Below are 20,966 nucleotides of genomic sequence, written 5' to 3' on the forward strand. Positions count from 1 at the left end.
TGTGCAGGCCCCCCGTTCCAGAGCCTCCTCCTGTTGCAGAGGGCAGGCTCTAGAGCCCAGGCTCAACAGCTGTGGTGTGAGGACGTAGGCGCTCCGAGGCCCGTGGGACCTTCTCAGGTCAGGGAAGATCAAACCCATGTCTCCTGCACCGGCAGGCGCAGGACCTGGACCACCAAGAAAACCCTGTGTTCGCTCATTTCTATTGAGCTGTGGTGGGATAAGTTTCTACTGCCCAGCAAAGTGAGTCAGACGTCTATGTATATACACATACGTGTGCCCACACTTTTAGATTCTGTCTCCATCCGGATCATCGCAGGGGACTGGCTCGCGTTCTCTGCGCTGTCTAGTAGCTTCTCATTAGCCGTCGACTTCATATACAGACTTTTTAAGAGCAGCATGTGTATGTCAATCTCAATCTTCCAGTTTATCCCCCCGCTTCTGTCCCCCTTGGCAACCGTAATTTTGTTTTCTACATCTGTGACTTCATTTCTGTTTTGTAAAGCAGTTCCTTTGAACCACTTTCTTAGATTCCACATTTAAGCCGTATCGAGTGCTATCTGTCTTTTGCTGTCTGACTTCACTCCGTATGACAAGCTCCAGGTCCGTCCATGTCTGCACATGGCCTTGCTTCATTCTTCTTTATGGGTCACTCATGTTCCCTTGCGCGGACGCACCAACATCTTCACTATCCATTCATCTGTCGACGGACATTTAAGCCGCTTCCACGCCCCGGCTACTGCGAACAGTGCTGCCGTGGACACTGGGGCACGCGTGTCTCTTTGAGCTGTGGTTTTCTCGGGGTGTATGCCCCGTGGTGGGGTTGCTGCATCATACACGGTAGCTCTATTTCTGGATTTTGAGGAACCTCCACAGTCTTCTCCCTAGCGGCTGCACCAGCTGACGCTCCTGCAAGCGGCGCAAGAGCGTTCCCTTCTGGTCACAGCCTCTCCAGCACGCACCTTCGCAGGCGTTTAGGTGATGGCCGTTCTGACCGTTTGGAGCTGGTGCCTCACTGCAGTCTTGATTTGCGCTTCTCGAATGGTTAGTGATGTCGAGCATCTTTCCATGTGCCTCCTGGTCACCTGGTTGTGTTTGGGGCGCTGTTTGATTTGGTGTATTTTGTGTTCTTTCCACGAGGGTTGGAAAGCCTTGACCCTTTGATTGGTGGGTATGTCTGGGGCCTGGTGGGTCCTTCAGTCTCTCCCAAATCGCTCTGGCTTTTTCTAGCTGGAAGAGGCTGCAAGAGTGCGGTTGCTGGGGTGCAGCCCCCAGCCCCCCACCTCAAGCTGGACCTGGGAAATTCCCGCTGCTTTACGTGCCTGCAAAGTAAAGTGGCTCTAGCTAGAAAGGGCTAGCAGGGTTCTGGGGCATATTTTGGCCAGAGGCAGTCCTAGGACGGTTGGCCAATTCCCCCCACAGGGCCCTTTCGGGATCATAGGTCATTAGCCAACTTATCTTCCTTGGACGCTCCAATCCCAGGTCCCTCAGGTGGGGTGGGAAGCCAGGGGCAACTGTAGTTCTGTCCTCCTCGCTCTAGTGAAAGCGAGCGAAGTCGCTCAGTCCTGTCTGATTCTTTGCGACTCCATGGACTGTAGCCTACCAGGCTCCTCTTCCCATGGGATTTTCCAGGCAAAGCTAGGGAGTGGGTTGCCATTTCCTTCTCCAGGAGTGAAAGCAGTAATTGGTCTGCAAAGGGAGGCCCCTCCGATGCTCTTCACTTCTCCAGGAGTAGCTTTTGGATCTTATTTCTGTCCTTTAGTGGAGCACTTTTGCAAAATAATGAGTGGTCTCTGCCATCTTCTGAAAGCCAACAGCTCATCGTATCGCGGGGAAGTCCAGGGTGCGTGCAGGCAATGTTTGAATCCGCCCTGGTCATACTCTCTTGGTGCTGGAGTTCCCACCTTCGTCCAGGGCAGCCTCGGCTGGTGGCCCCAGGCCTTCCCGCTCAGGCACAGGAGACCTCACAACTTCCTGCGCTCTGTGGGGACCGTGTGTTCCAGGCCCCTCTGGTGCCTGGCCCGACTCAGGCCTGGGATGGCCCGTGTAGCCCAGCAGCCTGATTCTCCTTAAAGAGATGCTGTCCCAGGACCACAGCTAGGGGCTTGCTCACATCTCTGTTCTCAATAAGATGCTCTCAGATGCCTCCAAACGTCAGATGAGACCCTGAGGGCTGGCCAGGACACTGTCCAGTCCTCCCTACAGACGGAGGCCGGACTTGGACAGCAACCAGCCCAAGCCTCACTAGAGATGCCCGTTTGAAGCCAGGAGAACCCCGAGGAACTGGAGGGGAGCCCCTGGAGCCCCAGTTAGGGTCAGATGGAAGACGGTCACGGCAAATCCATTCCAGCCGTGTCCATGAGGGGATGGGGACGCCCCCGCCCTCAGCCTGTGCTCTCACCAGGGGGTCAGGCTGCTGCCAACTCCTCAGAGAAGAGAAGCGGCTTTCTCCTCCGGGGTACTTCGCTCTTAGGGCGGTGAAGGCCCCCGGCCCCCTATGATTCCATTCCCACGCCTGGCCGCCTGGTGGGAAGAATGCATCCAACACGCACACCTGCTTAGGGAGCCTGCCTGTCCAAGGCTCCTGCAGCTCCGCATGGGGTCCCCTGTCCTCTCATCTGCTGCGGGGGAGGGGTGCTGAAGCCCCTCTGTGAGCAGACACCAGCCTGGGGCAGGGACCCCACTTCCTCCGGCACAGCTGCAGGTGGGGGGCTGGGGGCGGGGCGGGCGGGGCGGGCCTCCCAGGGAGGGGTTTTTGTGCAAGCCTGTGTCACTGTGTGGTGTTTTCGGCAGCGGGACCAGGCTGACCGTCCTGGGTGAGTCTCCCTCCTCCTTTCTCTCCCTCTTCTTTCCCCAAGGTTTGGATTTTCTGTCACTTTGCTCTTTTCTGGGCCCGGTGTCAGCCTGTGGTCAAGCCTTCAACCAGGACCCACCTCTGGGGCCCTAACCTCTTCCCTTCCCCTGACCCCAGACTTGTCCTGCTTGTCACTGAGGCCGCCACCAGAGCCTCCCCTCTGACCCCAGAGGCAGGGGAGTGAGCAGGCTGACTTACTGACTGGTCTGTCTGGCTCTCGGACCTCGCTCTCCTCTGTTCCCCCAACCCCTAGTCTGGGCTCTATGTTGACCAGCTTTGTCTCTGAGGGTCACTTGGGGTCCCTATCTCACGGGGAAGAGGGAACCGGGCTACAGATGAGGGACCATGGGGAGACATCAGAGGGACCCAGAACCCTCAGGGCTGGGGACCGAAGTCAGAGGGTCAGGACAGTCTGGGGACCGTGGGTCTAGGGAGCGGCTCGGGGACTTGGCAGAGGTGGAGGGGCTCGCCCAGGCTTCCAGGGGGCTGCCGCGCGGATTCTGGGCAGGCCTGGGACCCAGGGAAACTGCAAGAGGGAAGACGGGGGAGGAGAAGGTGCTGGACTCAGAACCGGGGAAGGGGATAGGCGGTCAGGACGCGGGGGACACAGACTCCTGCGTCTGCAAGACACAGTCCTCAGAAGCAGGAGTCCCTGAGGAAGCAGAGAGACAGGTACCAGGGTAGGAAACCTCCAGACCCAAGAAGGATCAGAGAGGAATCTGAACTCAGATCTGCAGATGGGGGGACCGAGGACAGGCAAACAGGCTCTCCCTCGACCCAGCACAGAGGCTCCAAGGGACACAGACTAACTAGGAGACCAACAGACTCCTTCGGGCAAAGGCGCAAACAGACATGTCAGCTCGAAATATACCTGGACTGACTCACAGGAGGCCAGGGAGGGCACATCATCCACTCATGGGGACAGACAGACAGCCCCAGGCAGACCCCCATCAACCATCAGACGGGCAGGCAAGGAGAGTGAGGGTCAGATGTCTGTGTGGGAAGCCAAGACCCAGGGGGTCACAGGACAGCACTGTCAGGGGTCCAGGCTCAGGCTTTCCCAGGAAGATGGGGAGGTGCTTGAGAAAACCCACCCACCTTCCCTGGCACGGACCCTCTGGCTCACAGTGGTGCCTGGACTCGGGGTCCTGCTGGGCTCTCAAAGGATCCTGTGTCCCACTGTGACACAGACTCAGAGGCTCCCATGACAGGCACCAGACCTCTGACTGTGATCTTCTTCCCCTCCCGCACTTTGCAGGTCAGCCCAAGTCCGCACCCTCGGTCACCCTGTTCCCGCCTTCCACGGAGGAGCTCAGTACCAACAAGGCCACCGTGGTGTGTCTCATCAACGACTTCTACCCGGGTAGCGTGAACGTGGTCTGGAAGGCAGATGGCAGCACCATCAATCAGAACGTGAAGACCACCCAGGCCTCCAAACAGAGCAACAGCAAGTACGCGGCCAGCAGCTACCTGACCCTGACGGGCAGCGAGTGGAAGTCTAAGAGCAGTTACACCTGCGAGGTCACGCACGAGGGGAGCACCGTGACGAAGACAGTGAAGCCCTCAGAGTGTTCTTAGGGCCCTGGGCCCCCACCCCAGAAAGTCCTACCCTCCCACCCTGGCTCCCCCTAGTCCTTCCTCCTGCACGCAATCAGCTCTCAATAAAATGTCCTCATTGTCATTCAGAAATGAATGTTCTCTGCTCATTTTTGTTGATACATTTGTTGTCCTGAGCTCAATCATCCTCAAAGGAAACAAATCCTCTTAGCCTTTGGGAACCAGGAGAGAGGGCGGAGGCTTGGGGGTTTGGGGAGGGATGATTTCACGGTCACCCAGAATTCCCCAGAGAACATTCTAGAACAGGGGGTGGGGCCACGGCAGGAGTGGAACTCTGTCCACCCTCCCCGTCAGCCGCCATGCTCCCTCCACTGTGTGGACCGTGTCCAGCTCCGATGGTCCACGTCACACACTCTTTGGTTGCCACCGCCCCAGGACAGCATCTCGGCTCCCTCCCCTGGGTGCTCAGCAATCACATCTGGAAGCTGCTCTTGCTCAAGCGGCCCTCTGTCCACTTAGATGATGACCCTCCCTGACATCATGCGTGTTTTGGCTGAAACCCCACCCTGGTGATTCCCAGTCGTCACAGCCAAGACTCCCCCGGCCTCGACCTTCCCAAGGCCACAGCCCTCTGCCCCTCCCCCAGGCCTCCCTGTCACATTCTTCAGGGGACCTGCAAGCCCCCCACCCTGGGCACTCATCTCACAGTTCCCCCAGGTTGCCCTCCTCCCGCTTGTGTGTCAGGAGGCTCCCAGCTGCCTTCGAGGTCGCTGACCAGCCCAGCTCTGCCCTCTGCGACCCCTTAGGACTCAGCCCACCACGGAGCCCAGCACCATCTCAGGCCCAAGTGCCCGTTTTGGTTGATGCGCTCCGTGAGCACACGCCGAGAATCCGGTTAGGGAGGTCTTGGTGTGTTCATCTCTGACCTTGGGCGCTGTCTTAGGAGCTCAGAATGGGCTCTGAGACCTGGATAGACTGTGCTGGGCATTCACGTGGGACCACACGTGAGCACTGTTAGACACACACACAAGCCACTGCAAACAGCCATGCTGGACCAGAGCGCTTCCAGAATCCAGCATGGCCTCACTCTGCGGAGACCGCAGCTCCATCCCCTCTGGGCTGTAAACCGCCTCCCACCAGGCCGACCCCCTAAGCTGCTCGTGAGCAGCCCCCACCTCCTCCAGGAGAAGTTCCCCTGGACCAGACCCAGTGTGACACCCAGCTGTCCCTCCTGCCCTCCCCCGCCTGGAGATGGCCAGAGCCCCATTTCCCAGGGGTGAGCTCACAGGACGGGAGGGGTAGCTCCCCTCACCTGCCCGGAGGGTCGACCAGCCCCTCTGACGGCTGGGGGGGGAGGGTGCGGGGGCCGGGGGAGGGGGTGGGGGGCTGGCGGGGGGCGGGGGGGCAGTGTGTGGCAGCCCAGGGCTCCTCTGCAGCTGCAGGCAGGCCTGGGCCAGGGCTGGTGGGCTGGCAGCAGGGTTTATGCTCGAGGCTGTGTCACTGTGTGTCTGCTCGGTGGAGGGACCCAGCCAGCCATACGGGGTGAGTCTCCCCCTTCCAGCTTTCCGGGTCAGGAGTGACAGCTGGGTAGATTCTTGTGTCTCCTTACCCGTCTGGGGCTGAGGTCTCAGTCGCCCTAGGCCTGTAACCTGCCCGCTTTTAGCCTGTTCCCCCTGGGGTTCTTCACGTTTCCCTGTCACCAGCAAAGCCCAGAGAATATCCAGATGGGCAGGCAGTATGGGACGGCAGGCTTGTCCACCGCCAGCCCCCAGGCCCTTTCACCCCGGGCTCCCCGCAACCTCCAGACACTGTCTGAGCTGCCTCCCTGGATGCTTCACCTTCTGAGACTGTGAGGCAAGAAACCCCCTCGCCAAAAGGGAGGAGACCCTACCCCGGTGCAGATGACCGTGCTGTGGGGACCCTGGGAGTAAGTGGGGCCTGGGGGGACTGCGGTCACTGCAGACTGACGCCCCAGGAGGGGTGAGAGGTCATGGCCGCCGATGCTAGAAGCTGCAGGGAGCACGGGCCGGGGGACAAGTTATGCAGACAGGACAAGGCGTGTGACCCTGAAGAGTCAGAATGGCCCAGAGCGGGGGCCCGGAGCTCCCGAGATTAGGCCTTGGGTCCTAACAGGAACCAGGAGGGTCCACGGGCCCACCCCAGCCCTCTCCCTGCACCCAATCAGCTTTCTCATTGTCATTCAGAAACCTTGCTCTCTGCTCATGCTTTGCCTTGTCCCGTATTTAATCATCAGCCTCTCCAGGATTCTGGAACTGGGGTGGGGAAACCTAGGCACCAAGGAGGAAAATACCCCAAGGGGAGCAGCTTACAGTGTCAGGGTGGGGGGGCATCTCTGGGAGACTGGTGGGGACCCACCCCGCACCCGCCCTCTCCTCCTCCAGCTCAGGGCCTTGCCCACCCAACCACCTTTCTGTACTGGTGCCGTCCAGATGAGCCCTCCCTCCCTGTCCCGGTCGAGACCCTCTAGAGGGCGACCCCGCCACTGCCACCGTGTCATCTCTCTCCTGCCCTGGCCCTGCCCCTGGAATGCCCCCCTCCCTCGCTGCCCAGTTCTTCTCCTGCCAACCCCCACATCTTCCTCGTCACTCCTGAGGGCTGGATCACCCACGGGGGCCAGGCCAGTCCTGCACTGTCAGCTTCATAGGCTCTTAAACCTAGGGTGCGTCTCGGTTCTCCACCCAACGACAGGTTCAGGGATGCAAGAGGCTGGAAGGAAGCCAGGAAGGAAAACGGTTGCATGAAAGACCCACCTGGAGGAGGCTTGAGCCCACGACAGAGGTGAGCTCTGAGCTCCTCAGGAAGGCGGCAAGAGGTGCCTCAGAAGCTCCGAGATTTACAACAAAGCCTTTGCTGGAGGGAAACTGGTGTCTCAGAGCCGAAGCCAGGCACCTTGTACCACAGTCAAAAGTGGGGTCATGTTTTCCCGGAGACCTCAGCCCTGCTGGGAGCTGGGCTCTGACACACACACAGGTGATGGGCCGGTAGCTTCAGGACCCGGCGAGGACCACGAGCTGGCACAGCTGCCCTGCAAAGGGAGCCCGCCGTGTTCCTGTCTCGGGTGCCATCTGCGGGCAGGCGACGGCTACATAGTAATGGTCCCTGGATTTGGCCCCTGGGAGGTGCACCAGGTAAGCTCCTGCCTCTGGACCCAGGTTGGACCCTTGGAACAAAAACCCACCACCCTGCACACACCACACACCTAAGGCCTCTCCCACCCCTGCCTGAGGCCCCTTGGGTGTCCCAGGGCCCCCAAGCTGTCCCCCAACTCACCACCCATCTCTGCCAGGTGGGAGCAAAGAGGAGAGGGCTGCTCTCCCAGGTCTGAGGCCCAGGAAGGGGCCTGCCACCTCCCCAGGGCTGGTCCACTGGCCACGTGCTCCCTTCCACCGTGACGTCAGGACTCACTCCCTCTGTGAGGCCCCCAGGGTCCGCCAGCTCCAGAGGCTGTGACGACGAGGGGTGTGATGAGCCCCAAACAGGCCCTCCATGCTGGGGCCCTGGGCGGTGCCCCCTCCTGCTGCACTTGGGGGCTAGAAAGGCAGGCCGCGGTCAGGGCTCAGGGTGTCCCTTGGCGACTCTGCCCCTTGGCTCTTGCTTTAGCGGCTATAATGAACCACCCAAACACAGAGGCTTTAAGCAATCGACACACATTTACTCTTACAGGTCAGGGGGCAGAAGCACAAAACGAGTCCTACAGGAGAAACTCCAGGTCTCTCAGGCTGAGTTCCTTCCGGGGGCCTTTTCCAGCCTCTGCTGTGTGTTGTTCAGTCACTAAGTCGTGTCCGACTCTTTGCGACCCCATGAACTGCAGCAGGACAGGCCCCCTGTCCTTCACCATCTCCTGGAGTTTGATCAAATTAATGTCCATTGAGTCGGGTATGCCATCCCGCCATCTCATCCTCTGTCGTTCCCTTCTCCTCCTACCCTCAATCTTCCCCAGCATCAGGGTCTTTTCCAATGAGTCAGTTCTTTGCATCAGGTGGCCAAAGTATTGGCGCTTCAGCATCAGTCCTTCCAATGAATATCCAGGCTTGATTTCCTTCAGGATTGACTGGCTCGATCTCCTTGCCGTCCAGCGGACTCTCAAGAGTCTTCCCCAGCACCACAACTTGAAAGCATCAGTTCTTTGGTGCTCAGCCCTCTTTGTGGTCCAGCTCTCGCATCCGTACATGACTGCTGGAGAAACCGTGGCATTGACTACGCTGGTCTCTGTTGGCAAAGTGACCTCTCTGCTTTCTAATACACTGTCTAGGTTTGCTTCAGCTTTCCTTTCTCAGAGCAAGCGTCTTCTAATTTCACGGCTGCAGTCACTGGCCGCAGTGATTTTGGAGCCCGTCCTAAAAAAAAATCTATCACTGCTTCCACTGTTTCCCCTTCTATTTGCCATCAAGTGATGGGACTGGATGCCCTGATCTTAGATTTTTGAATGATAAGTTTTAAGCCAGTATTTTTGCTCTCCTCGTTCACCCTCATGAAGAGGCTCTTTATTTCCTCTTCACTTTCTGCCATTAAAGTGGTATCATCTGCATATCTCAGGTTATTGATATTTCTCCCAATAATCTTAATTCCAGCTTGTGATTCATTCAACCCAGAATGTCACATGATGTACTCTGCATATAAGTTAAATAAGCAGGGTGACAATATACAGCCTTGACATATTCCTTTCCCAATTTGGAGCCAGTTCATTGTTCCATGTCCGGTTCTAACTGTTGCTTCTTGACCTGCATACAGGTTTCTCAGAAGGCAGGTGAGATGGCCCAGTACTCCCATCTCTGTAATAAGAATTTTCTACAGTTTGTTGTGACCCACACAGTCAAAGGCCTTGGCGTAGTCAGTGAAGCAGAAGTATTAAATTATGTCCTTTGGGAATTCCCTTGCTTTCTCTATGATCCAATGGATGTTGGCAATTTGATCTCTGGTTCCTCTGCTTTTTCTAAATCTGGCTTGTACATCTGGAAGTTCTCGGTTCATATACTGCTGAAGGCTAGCTTGAAGTAGTAGGAAGCATTACTATGAACAAAGCTAGTGGAGGTGATGGAATTCCAGCTGAGCTATTTAAAATCCTCACAGATGATGCTTTTAAAGTGCTGCACTCGAGAAGTGAAAGTCGCTCAGTCGTGTCCAACTCTTTGCAACCCCATGGACTATACGGTCCGTGGAATTCTCTAGGCCAGAATGCTGGAGTGGGTAGCCTTTCCCTTCTCCAGGGGATCTTCCCAACCCAGGGGCTGAACCCAGGCCTCCCACACTGCAGGCGGACTCCTTACCAGCTGAGCCCCAGGGAAGCCCATATTGCTGCATTGAGTATGTCAGCGAATTTGAAAAACTCAGCAGGGGCCACAGGACTGGAAATGGCCAGTCTTCGTTGGATTGATCAGTATCAGCGTCCAATCCCAAAGAAGGGCAATGCCAAAGACCATTCAAACTGCCATACAACTGGGCACATGCTAGGAGAGCTGAGCTCAGAATCCTGCAGGCTGGGCTTCAGCAATCGTGAACCGAGAACCGAGAGCTTCCAGCGTCCAGACGAGCCCAGTCCTCAGCTCAACCCTTCCCCTCTGCTTCAAAGCCGCAGCAGCTTCTCGCCTCTCTCCTTTCCCCTTTGACCTCTGCCCCCATCTCACCCCTCGAGGAGGTGTTATAGCCGTGCATTCCGGGAAACAAACTCACTCAGGACAATGCAGATAGTGGAGTGCAGTTTATTACACTGGCGGCCTGAGGCAGAGTCTCCTCTTAGCCAAGGATCCCAACAAGCGTTTGTGAAAATCTTTTACACCCCATGTGTACGTGTCCGAACACACCACCCCAATTTCCTTGAGACTTACATAAAACACAGGAAGGGTGAATACAATCACAATAACCCCATCATTCAAATGTTAGGTGTTCAAACAGTTAATGATCTACAAGCCTGCGGTTTCGCTCCAATAGATACAGAAAGGACTTATGGCCTGTCCGGAGGCAGGGGTGATTATGTGTGTTTTCTCTTAGCTGATGAGTAGCCGGGATGTGACCTGCACGGTGCCCTGGTCCTGAGCGGGGCTCATCCTTCTACTGCAGGCACTAAACACGGAGTCCAGAGTCCCCTGGAGAGGCGGCCGAGCATGGGCAGCATGAACAGGCCTCTGATGGGGTCCAGGCCCTAGGAACCCCTTCTTCAGAGGCTCCAGGTCCGTCAGGGCCGCCACTGCCCGCTTCAGGGGCGTCAGCTACAAACCGGCGCTTGCCACGGGACTCGCCATCTGCTTCTACGAGGACTGAACACGCGCTGCGGCAGCTGCCAACCGTCAACACCCGCCGAAAGAGTTCAGGGCGGAAAGCAGAAAGGAGGCCCTCTGTGCTGGGAGCAGGGTCGGGGAACAGACCGGACAGGTCTGCAGAGAGTTAGACGTTCTCAGGAGCTGATTTTATGAGCCCAGTTCTTGTATGTCCTCATATCTAGAAATGCACCAAAAATATCCATGGTGATGATTGTTCCTTGTGCCTAGCAAAAGCTCCACAAGACTAGTAGAATCTTCTGGAAAGATATGTGCTTGGCTGCACGTCTTTCCCCTTCACCGAAATCACACACAAACCGACATTTCTCCCCCTGCCTCCTCGGGGCAGTTTCTCAGAGCTATCTGAGGGGCCGTCCCTTGGGCTGCAGTCTTCATATTGTCCCAGATGAAGCATGCAACTCTCACGCTGTGTTTTTTTTTTGTTTTAAGTTGACAGAGGGCACATTGACCAAGTTCAAACACACCAGGCTTGCCCTGCTCAGCCAAGCGCTGGCACAGCCTCTGTGGACTGAAGGCCCCAGAGCGCTGGGCTGAGCAGTCCCAACTCACAGCCCCTGGAGGAAAAGAGAAGATGGTCAGGTCAGAAGAGGGGGCTCAGCCTGGCCCTGCCCTGCCTCGCTGAGCCACACTGGGCAGCACCCTTGGCCCCGGGCTTGCTTGCTGAGACCAAGGCAGGGAGAGGCGATTGAGTTGGGTGGGGGAGGGGGGTTGTGACTTCCTCCACTGCCGAAAAGCAGAGCCTAGAATAGCCTCTGGCTGGGGGTGGGGAAGGGGAGGGGACTGCTGGGGCCCTGGGGGACGTCCAGGAGTTTCTACAGAGCTGAGCTGGGTGACTCTCCCGACTGCCCAACCCCCTGCAAGTCAACAAGAGAGCACAGCCTGGCGAAACCTGGGCAGGGCACACGTCTCCTTAACTCCACAGTGTTCACCAAGCCCAGCAGCCGTGGGGAGGGGCAAGGTCCCTGTGTCTGGCGGGAAACACAGACCCTCACACCCAGCACAAAGGCCTAAACCTAGGTTTCCAGCCGCTTTGAAATTATAGCAGCCGTGCCCTCTGGGTCAGTGACCAGGACACAGAGAGATGAATTCCGCATCTCTCAGAGCGCGCCGTCCTCCGCCTGGTCAGGCCCAGGGCCCCCGGCCTGTCTGTGGCTGTGACGGCGCATCGTTAGCCTCCTCCTTGCAGCTCCTGAGCAGGACGCGTGGGAGGAGCTGGCCAGGTCTCCAGAGCCCCTGGCAGCACACACAGGAGCATCACCCGCCAGCACCCGTGGGCCAGGCTGCTCCAACACACTGCCGGGCAGGAGCCTTTGAGAGGCTTCAAGGGGCCGCACCCCCCTGGGGTGGCCAGGGATCCCCTGCTTCTGTGAGGTTACCCAGAGGGATCGCACGTGGGTCTCGGGGACACACGTGCAGTGGTGCGCAGAGGGGAATGGGTCCCGGCAGGGCCGGTCTTTGGACCTGATTTTCTGAAAAGCCAGTTGGTCACCTGGGGTCACAACAAAGCTAATCCTGTTTGGCCAGGAGTCTCCCAATGACGGCCTCCCCCAGAACATCAGGCCCAGTGGGGGTTCCAGGGGGTAGACTTGCCTCCTGCATTTCCCCTACAGTCCCAGCTCACGCCTGAGTCTTAACAAGTCCGTGATTTGGTAAATTAATTCCTGTAGATTGACAGTGTTGTGTGTGTTTCTGCTGAACAGCAAAGTGAGTCGGTTATGCATATATGTATCCAGCTCTCTTAAGACTCTCTTCCCATATAGGTCTCTGCGGAGTATCAGATAGTGTTTCCTGTGCTGTGCAGAAGGTCCTTATTCACTTCAGCTCAGTTGTGTCTGACTCTTTGTGACCCCATGGGCTGCAGCACGCCAGGCTCCCCTGTCCATCACCAACTCTTGGAGCATATTCAAACTCGTGTCCATCGAGTCGGTGATGCCATCCCACCATCTCATCCTCTGCCATCCCCTTCTCCTCCTGCCGTCAATCTTTCCCAGCACCCACTAGAGAAGGGAATGGCAAACCACTTCGGTATTCTTGCCTTGAGAACCCCATGGACAGTATGGAAGCCCTTATTAGTTATCTACTTTATATAGAGCAGTGAGCACACGGCAGCCCCGCTCTCACAATTTATCACCCCCTCCCCGCCACTTGGGGGCCATAAGTTTGTTTTCTGCATCTGTGACTCTATTTCTGTTTTGTAAACAAGTTCATTTATGCCACTTTTTTAGAGTCTGCACATAAGCGACAAACCCACAGCAAACATGCTCAGCAGTGAAAACTTGAAAGCGTTTCCTCTGAGATCAGAAACAAGATAAGGATGTCCACTCGCTCCATCTCTACTCAGCACGGCTCTGCAAGTCTTAGCCATGGCAATCAGAGAAGAGAAAGACATTAACGAACCCAGATTGGAAAAGAGGGAGTAAAACCGTCACTGCGTGCAAATGACGTGGCGCTCATGCACAGCAAACCCTAGGGATGCTCCCGGATAACTATCAGAGCTCATCAGCGAGTGTGTTGCAGGATAAAACTAATACACAGAAACCTCCTGCATTCCTATAGACTGACAACAAAAGGTCTGAAAGAGAAATTAAGGAAACCATCCCATTTACCATCGCATCAGACTTCGGAATAAGTCTACCTAAGGAGGCAAAGACCTGCACTCAGAAGACCATAAAATAGAAATCAAAGACGACACAGAGAGGGATAGCACACTCTTGGATTAGAAGAATCAAGAGTGTGACGATGCCTATACTACCCAAAGCAACCCATAGATTCAGTACAACGCCTATCAAACTCCCAAAGGCATTCTTCACAGAATTAGAATTAGAACAAACAGTTTTACAAGTTGCAGGGAAACCAGAAAGATCCTAAAGAGCCCAAGCAATCCTGAGAAAGGGAGATGCAGCTGGAAGTCAGGCTCCCTGACTTGAGACTGTGTGTACCAAGCTGGCGTGACTTTTAACAGCGGGGGCGCAGGGAGGGCAGGTGGGGTGGGCTTCCCTGGTGGCTCAGCTGGTAAAGAATCCTCCTGCAGTGCAGGAGACCTGGGTTTGATCCCTCGGCTGGGAAGATCCCCTGGAGAAGGGAAAGGCTACCTACTCCAGTATTCTGGCCTTGAAAATTCCAAGGACCGTATAGTCCATGGGGTTGCAAAGAGTCGGACATGACTGAGTGACTTCCAATCCTGGAAATGTCCCAGTGTGGCCAGTGAACTTGGGTTGTCCAAGCTCGGGGTAACCGTTTGCTGAGTGACTGACTGATACTCCTTCTCATGGGTTAAGATGTGGGGCCCAAGGCCAGGACCAGGCCCCGCGGTCAGCCAGGCAGACCCCTGCAGCCCCATCGAGTGTGTGGCCGCCGTGGGGTTCCTGGCCCCCATGGGCCTCGACTGGAGCCCCTGGAGTGAGCCCACCCCCTCCCAGCCCGTGAGAGGCCTGGGTGCAGCCCTAACCGTTTCCCACTCAGTGACAGATCCGCCTGTGTGGAAACCTGCTCTTGTCCCCAGGGAACCTGGCAGGACTCAGGGAAAATGTCTCCAGGCAGCCACAGATCAAGGGCCAGGGGGCAGGGCTGGGTCCAGCAGAGGCCCTGTGCCCACTCCCGGGCAAGAGCAGCTGACGGTCAGCACGACCCACCAGGGCACCGACGCCTGCCTCCACGCAGGCCGCCCCTCACGGTGACACTCTTTCCCTGTGGCCACATCACGCGCCCCCAGGCCCCTCCTGCTCCCCAGCTCCTGGCCTGGGGACCTCTTTCCCCCACGGGGACGTCAGGGCTGGCGTCCACTGAGCACCCCGTGCCCGGGCCGTGCTGATCACCAGCGCTTGCATCCCCTCTTGGGTCTCACCAGGATGGGCAACTCCTGCCCGCCCAGGACCCGGCCTCCTGGGGACACGTCGAGGGAGGAAGGAGAAGCCTGGGCCAGTCTCCCGGTGAGCTCCCTAAGGAGGACAGAAAGGCTGCCGTGGGCTGGCCGACAGCAGCTCTCTGAGAGATGTGGACCCCAGATCACCTGTGAGCCACCCGCAGCGTCTCTGCTCACACGGGCCACCAGCCCAGCGCCAGTGTGGACGAGGGCGAGTGGGTGAGACCCGGGTGGACCAGAGCCTGGAGCAAAGCCCTGGCTCAGCAGTGATTTCTTGAGTCCCCGCTGCATCCAGGGACCTCGGCGATGGCAAGGCAGCCCTGTTAGGGGCTCCCAACGGGGGACAGGGCCCGGGGGACAGCCTGCGGAGGGTGAGAGGTGCCCTGGAGAAACAGCCGGGGGATGGCCGGGCACCCCGCCAGGCTGTCCAGGGGCCACAACTGAGCCCGGAGGCGGCCGGTGTCCGGGACAGCCCTGATTCTGGGTTGGGAGCTGGGGGCCGGGGTACCCTCTGTGCAGTTGGGCTGGTGACAGTGGAACCTCGCTCCCTGGGGGCCCTAGAGGGACGGTCAGGTGGAAAATGGATGTTTGCGGGCCTCTGGGGTTGACAGTTGTCACCGTTGGCATTGGGCTGTTTGGGCCCAGCAGCCTCAGGCCAGCACCCCTGGGGCTCCCCACAGGCCCCGCACCCTCACCCCCACGCAGCTGGCCTGGCGAAACCAAGAGGCCCTGACGCCCGAAATAGCCAGAAAACCCCGACCAACCGGCCCAGCCCTGGCAGCAGGTGCCTCCCTCGCCCCAGGGTGAGGGGAAGGGTAGCTCCAGTTCTGGAAGCTTCCACCAGCCCAGCTGGAGAAGGGCCTGCAGCCCAGCACCCAGGCAGCCCAGGCCCCTGTGTCCAGGCCTGGCTGCCTGAGACCACATCGGTCAGAAGCGGCAGCTTCTGTCCCACGATCCTGTGTCTGGGATCCTGGAGGTCATGGCCCCTCTCGGGGCCCCAGGAGCCCGTCTAAGTGCCGGGCTCAGAGCTGAGGGTGCCACGGGACACAGAGGAGCTGGGGCTGGCCTGAGGCACCACGGTCACACTTCCCCTGCTGCCCCTCACTTGGGACTCTCTGTGGGGAGGGACTGAGCTGAGTGTGGGGAAGGGGAGAGAAACAGGGACCCTCACGATCGCTGCCCTCGGAGCCCTGGTGCGTCTGGAGTAACAACGAGGTGACTCAAAGCACAGCTGATGCCCACGGGGCCTCACAGGGTCATTCCCCAGGGCACGGGACCTCAGATGGGCCAGCCACTCATCCATCCGTCTGTCCACCCATCCATCCAACCATCACCTTTCCCTCCATCCATCTGAACGCCTCCCTGAGGCCTCCCCGGGGGCCCGGCCTGCACGCGGCTCTCAGCTGCTCATCCCAGGCAAGTCAGGCCCGGCACAGTCAAGGCCAAAGTCAGACCTGGAAGAAGCCTGCTTCACCACGGGAGGAGGGGGGCTGAGGACACAGGGCGCCCCGTGCCCTGCCCAGCCTGCCCCCCATGCTCGGCTGAGATGCTGAGGACAACGTGGGGGCAGGAGGTGGGACAGAAGGGCCAGCTTGGGGAGGCTAGCTGCCCCCCTCGCTGCGGGTGAACAGACTGCCCACCCCACCCCAGTTACAGGCCTCCCTGATGGCCCCTGCCCTCCTCGCCTCCCCATCTGGCTCCAATCAGAGAGGTCCTGGGACATTCCAGGGCTCCGTGGTCCTCACAGGAGTAAAAGGTGGGGAGCAAGTACCCGGCACGCTCTCCTGAGCCCACCCCCAAACACAAACACACAAAAATCCCTCCACCGGTGGGACTTCACCAGCTCGTTCTCAGGGGAGCTGCCAGGGGGTCCCCCAACCCCGGGAAGCCAGGGGCCAGGCCTGCAAGTCCACAGCCATCACACAACATCAGCTGACAGAGAGACACAGCGTCCGGCAGCCAGGTGCCCCCGCCCGCGAGCCTGGGGACCCGGGGAGTGTGGCCCTCGCCCGCCCAGCCGGGGTCGGCCGGTTCATCAGCCGCTGCCCAGGCCGCACCCTGACCTCCCCTGTGAGCCCAGCTCAGGTCCTGGGGGTGAAGCTAAGTCACGGAGCCTCATCCCAGCCCAGGCTGGAGCCCACGAGGCTATCAAGAAATGCTTCTTCCCTGCGTCAGGAAGCATCAGTGGGGAAGGCAAGAGCCAGGGGGTTCTGGGGTCCTGGGGGATCAGATGAGGGGGTCTGGGAGCAGCAGCAGCTTCGGGCACCCCAAAACAAGGCCCGGGAGCTGGACTCCCAGGGCTGAAGAGCGCAGGGAAGGAGGGCCTCCTGGGGGCTGGCGTGAGCAGAGGCACCAAGGTGGGGGCTGAGCACCCCTCGGCTGGCACACAGGCCCCACTGCAGCACCCTTCCCCCTCGGAGACCCTGGGCTCCCATCTCCTGCCTGGCCTGCCATCCTGCTCACCACCCAGAAATCCCTGCGTGCAGTACCATGTGGCTGGGCCCTGCCCTGGGGAGGAAGGAGACTCAGACAGACAGGATGCCAGGGCAGAGAGGGGCGAGCAGAGAGTGCTGGGAGGGGGCCGAGGGAGGCCTGGGGGGTGGAGGGGCAGGAGTTCTCCAGGGTGGACGGCGCTATGCTGGGCTCGGTGAGCACAGAGGCCCCGGGTGTCCCAGGCCTGGGAACCCAGCAGAGGGGCAGGGACGGGGCTCAAAGGACCCGAGGGCTGAGCCCTGACCAGACCTGTGGGTCCAGAAGGCAGCTGCGCCCTGAGGCCACTGAGCGGCCCCCTGTCCAAACCACCCCTGAAACGTGGGACACACACTCCCGGGTAGAGCCACTCACGCCTTCTGGGAGGCTCCCAGCGAGCTCATCACTCCATCTCACAGGGAGGGAAACCGAGGCCCAGATTACGAACATCCCAGCAAGCGGGTCAGAGCCAGCCCCTGAGGTACCCCCTCCCGGCCTGGGGCCTCCCCTCTGTGGGGTGGGAAATCAAGGCCACACAGGGGCTCCATGAGGGCTGACCTCTGCCAGGCCCTGGACACCACGTGGGTGACCTCCGCCTCCATCATCCAGCCCTGGGGGACAGAGGGGAGGCCCAAGGGTGGACCCCCTGGCCACCCCCTACCCCACAGCTGGGAGGAGCTGGGAGCTGGTGGCCAAGGGCCTGGAGGAGCCCAGACCCCAGGGTGGCAGGGGGGTCCCCCACCCACAGCCCTTCTCAGCCTTGACCTGGGGCCACTGGCCTTCCTCTAAGTTCAGTTCCCTCTCTCCATCTGCACAAGGTTGGGGGAGGGGGGGTCGGCGGTTAGTGAGTCTCCCCTGAAGGGGGGCCTGGGGCTTAAAGGCGATGACACCTGTGACATGCTTGGACCCCGGTGACTCTCATCCACCCCAGTCACTCTGTCCCCTCCTGGGCTCCTTGTCCAGGGCCTGCCTCTGCTGTGCTGTGAGACCCTGGGGAAAACGCTTCCCCTCTCTGGGCCTCAGCCTTCCCCTCTGCTCAGGGAGAAGCAGGTGGGGAGACTTGCAGGCCAGAAACAGCAGGAAGACCGTTGGATTCCTGGATCAGGGAGCTGGGCAGCCAGGCCCTGGGCCTGAAGGGGCAGTGAGGCCGGAGGTGGGAGCAGGGAGGGGAGCGGGTGGGGTGGGGGCTCTGCCTGCAGCTGGCCGCCCCTGGGAATCCCCAGGCTAAAGTTAACCCTGCGCTGGCTGAAACCAGAACTCCGGGTGCCAGCAGGGCGCCACAAGGGGAAGAGAAACCGAGCCGTGGTCGGCAGGGCGTGGGACGGGGACAAACAGCGCCAGGTGCGGCCCGCGCGGCGGGACAGGCCAGTTTCAGGGCTGATGCCGGATGTTTGTGCAGCTCACAGGTGGGGATGTGCAGAACCCCCACCCCACCTCCGCCCAGCCCCCGCCCAGCCTGGTCCGGGCCTGATGCCGCCCCCTAGCTGCCTCCTCAACATCCTTGCCATCCTGGGTCCTGGGATCCTGGAGGGCTGGACCCCAGGGGAATCTCAGAACCAGCTGGCGGTGGCCCCCGAGGTCAGCAGGGCCCCGGGGAGGGGGCAGCAGTGTCACCGAGCCCATCAGCACAGCAGAGAGGGGCTCTGGCCCCGGCGTCCCAGCCCCGGGGCCCTCCTGGCTGCAGAGTGAGCCATGGGTGGGCGAGGGGGTGAGCAGAGGCCTCCCCACTGCCCGTGACTCCAAGGGGCCCCAGGGAGACGCAGTCCAGCCCTTCAGCAGGAAACGTATCCCCTGTCCATGGCCTGGGGATGCTCTGCCCTTTGGCCCAGCAGCCCTGCTCCTGGGAGCTCCTCACCGGCCCAGGACCCAGGGACAACGCGGTGCCCAGCCCTGGGTCCACACCGGCAGCACGTCCGCACAGCCTGACCTCCACAGCCCCAAAGGGCCTTGGAGATGTGCCGTGGGTGGGTTCCCCTGTAGGGGACTGGGACGGGGACAGGGGACGGGAGGCGGTCGTGTCTGAGCCCACCTTTGGGAAAAGGCCCTGACTGTCTCAGAGGAAAGGCTGCCAGCGTGCACACCAACACACTGAGTGCCCCCTGGAAGCAAGACCGGGCGTTTACTTCCTTCCTTATGCGCCCCTGTTCCTTCTCATTTCTCAAGGACCGTGACACTTGCAGTATCAGGAGACAAAGCAGTGAAGTGATTCACGATGAACGACCCTCTAAACATGGTGCGGTAGAAGGTTTGAGAGGCATCGTGGAAACATCATCCCCAGGAGGCCACAAGACAAGACCCAGCATCTGCGGGCGTGTGTCTCTGTGTCCACAAGCCCACCCGTGTCCGCACCTCTTCCCTGGCGCTACCCGGGCGGGTGGACGTGCCAGGAACGGTGGTTTTCGTTTGGCCCTTGCCACTTTCCTGATTTTTTTCTACAACGATTATGTTTACTGCGTAGCTATAAAAACACGTGTTTTTAAGTGTTTTTGTTTTCACTTGTGTTATTTCAGTTCACTTCACATTCAGCAAATATTTATTGCTCACCTGCTACATCTATGACAGGCCGGGTGCAGGTTTGGGACTGACCGCGTTGACGATGAGAGAGAGAATCATCTCTCTTGATCAGTGGTCCAGGGTGGTGGGGGTGGCTATTTGGAAAGAGGTCATGACAACGCTAAGATGGAGTCTCACCTCTGAGTCGTAGGTCATGTCCAAACCCACGAAACTCTCTCACAACCCCAGCTCCACAGCCAGGCAGAAAGGCTACTGAGCCCCTAAGAACAGACAGAAGGTACCGCACGGGTGCAGAATGCCTGCCAGCAGGCAGGGAGCAAAGAGGATTGGAGAAAAGCAGCCCCTTCCAGGAGCTCTCTGGTGGTTCAATGGTTAAGACCTTGCCGTCCAGAGCAGGGGGCGTGGGCTGGACCCCTGGTAGGGGAGCTAAGACCCACAGGCCTCATGGCCAGATCACCAGGAAATAAAACAGAAACGATGTTACAAGTTCAATAAAGACTTTAAAAACGGTCCACGTCCAAAAAGCTTTTAAAACAAAGAAAAGCAACCCATTTTAATACAGCTAAAAACGTAAGAGTGAGCGATTGCACGCCAAAAGTGTAAGCAATTTCTGCAGAGTTAAAAAAAAAAAAAAAGACAAAAAAAAAAACCTTCCCACAAATAAAGTAGACTGGCCTGGGACAAAGTCCAGGATTGGCAGAACTTATAAAGGAAAGAGGCACTTTTTGAAGCAGACCAGAATAAGCTCCACGAGCGTTTAACCAGTTCTTCGCACAGGAAGAATTACGCGGTAATGAAAGCAGAGTCTGTGTGGGTGGGAAGACCTAGGCTGCCACAGAGCTGACAAGGCCTCTCAGCAATTCTCTGTCTCCCTGGGTCTGATCTGGTCCATGTTGGTAATATTAGAGGCCACCTCACAGCTCCGTCCTGAGGAGCAGAAGAGGAGGTCTTTCACAGAACACCTGGCTCGGTGAATGAAAGAAACGGGTTAGCAGTGATTACTGGCAATTCACTCACACAGAGCTTGTTAATTCTAATCGTAGTTACAGGAGCCGAAGGATCCTGTACAGATGTCCTTTCTTTTTCTTAGCCCCCTGGGTCCTGTACAGACATCCTTTCTTTTTCTTAGCCCCCTGGATCCTGTACAGACGTCCTTTCTTTTTCTTGGCCCCCTGGACACTCTATTTAGACCCTCCATTCAGGGGGCCTCCCTGGTGGCCCAGACAAGAAAGAACCTGCCTGCTATGCGGGAGACTCAGGTTTGATTCTTGAGTCAGGAAGATCCCCTGGAGAAGAGAATGGCTACCCACTCCTGTATTCTTGCCTGGAGAATTCCATGGACAGAGGAGCCTGGCGGGTTACAGTCCATGAAGTCATAAAGAGTCAGACACGACTCAGCAACTGACACAGCACACAC

The 20,966-nt window shown here is 58.6% G+C and overlaps 2 protein-coding genes across 29 annotated transcripts in view; both read left to right on the forward strand.

Annotated features, from left to right (window-relative positions):
• The window catches only part of LOC114108841 (immunoglobulin lambda-1 light chain), a 469,312-nt gene extending 464,772 nt beyond the window's left edge, over window positions 1-4,540 (forward strand). For all 25 annotated transcript variants that reach the window (XM_060401349.1, XM_060401340.1, XM_060401345.1 and 22 more), the window contains 2 exons: window positions 2,776-2,813; window positions 4,110-4,540. In XM_060401349.1, the coding sequence (XP_060257332.1) occupies window positions 2,776-2,813; window positions 4,110-4,429 (358 nt within the window). In that variant the 3' untranslated portion in view covers window positions 4,430-4,540. The remainder of the gene's footprint in view (window positions 1-2,775; window positions 2,814-4,109) is intronic.
• A 1,315-nt stretch (window positions 4,541-5,855) lies between these two features.
• On the forward strand, window positions 5,856-19,518 carry LOC121816984 (uncharacterized). 4 transcript variants are annotated; one of them, XM_060401352.1, is made up of 3 exons: window positions 5,856-5,950; window positions 7,118-14,633; window positions 19,199-19,518. In XM_060401352.1, exon 2 carries the CDS (start codon window positions 7,894-7,896, stop codon window positions 8,821-8,823), a length of 930 nt encoding a protein of 309 aa, XP_060257335.1. In that variant the 5' UTR covers window positions 5,856-5,950; window positions 7,118-7,893; the 3' UTR covers window positions 8,824-14,633; window positions 19,199-19,518. The 4 variants fall into 4 exon arrangements, 3 of the variants coding, with proteins under 3 accessions (XP_060257335.1, XP_060257334.1, XP_060257333.1); XR_009597065.1 differs by lacking the exon at window positions 5,856-5,950 and having other exon boundaries at window positions 7,108-7,557; window positions 10,487-14,633; XM_060401351.1 differs by lacking the exon at window positions 5,856-5,950 and having other exon boundaries at window positions 7,108-11,283; window positions 12,930-14,633.
• Window positions 19,519-20,966: the final 1,448 nt, after the last annotated feature.

Source organism: Ovis aries, chromosome 17 (genome assembly GCF_016772045.2).
Source record: "Ovis aries strain OAR_USU_Benz2616 breed Rambouillet chromosome 17, ARS-UI_Ramb_v3.0, whole genome shotgun sequence".
Taxonomy (NCBI): Eukaryota; Metazoa; Chordata; class Mammalia; order Artiodactyla; family Bovidae; genus Ovis; species Ovis aries.

Coding starts and splice junctions, on each gene's coding strand:
- LOC121816984 (XM_060401352.1), top strand. CDS start 7,894: ATGAGCCCCAAACAGGCCCTCCATGCTGGGGCCCTGGGCGGTGCCCCC.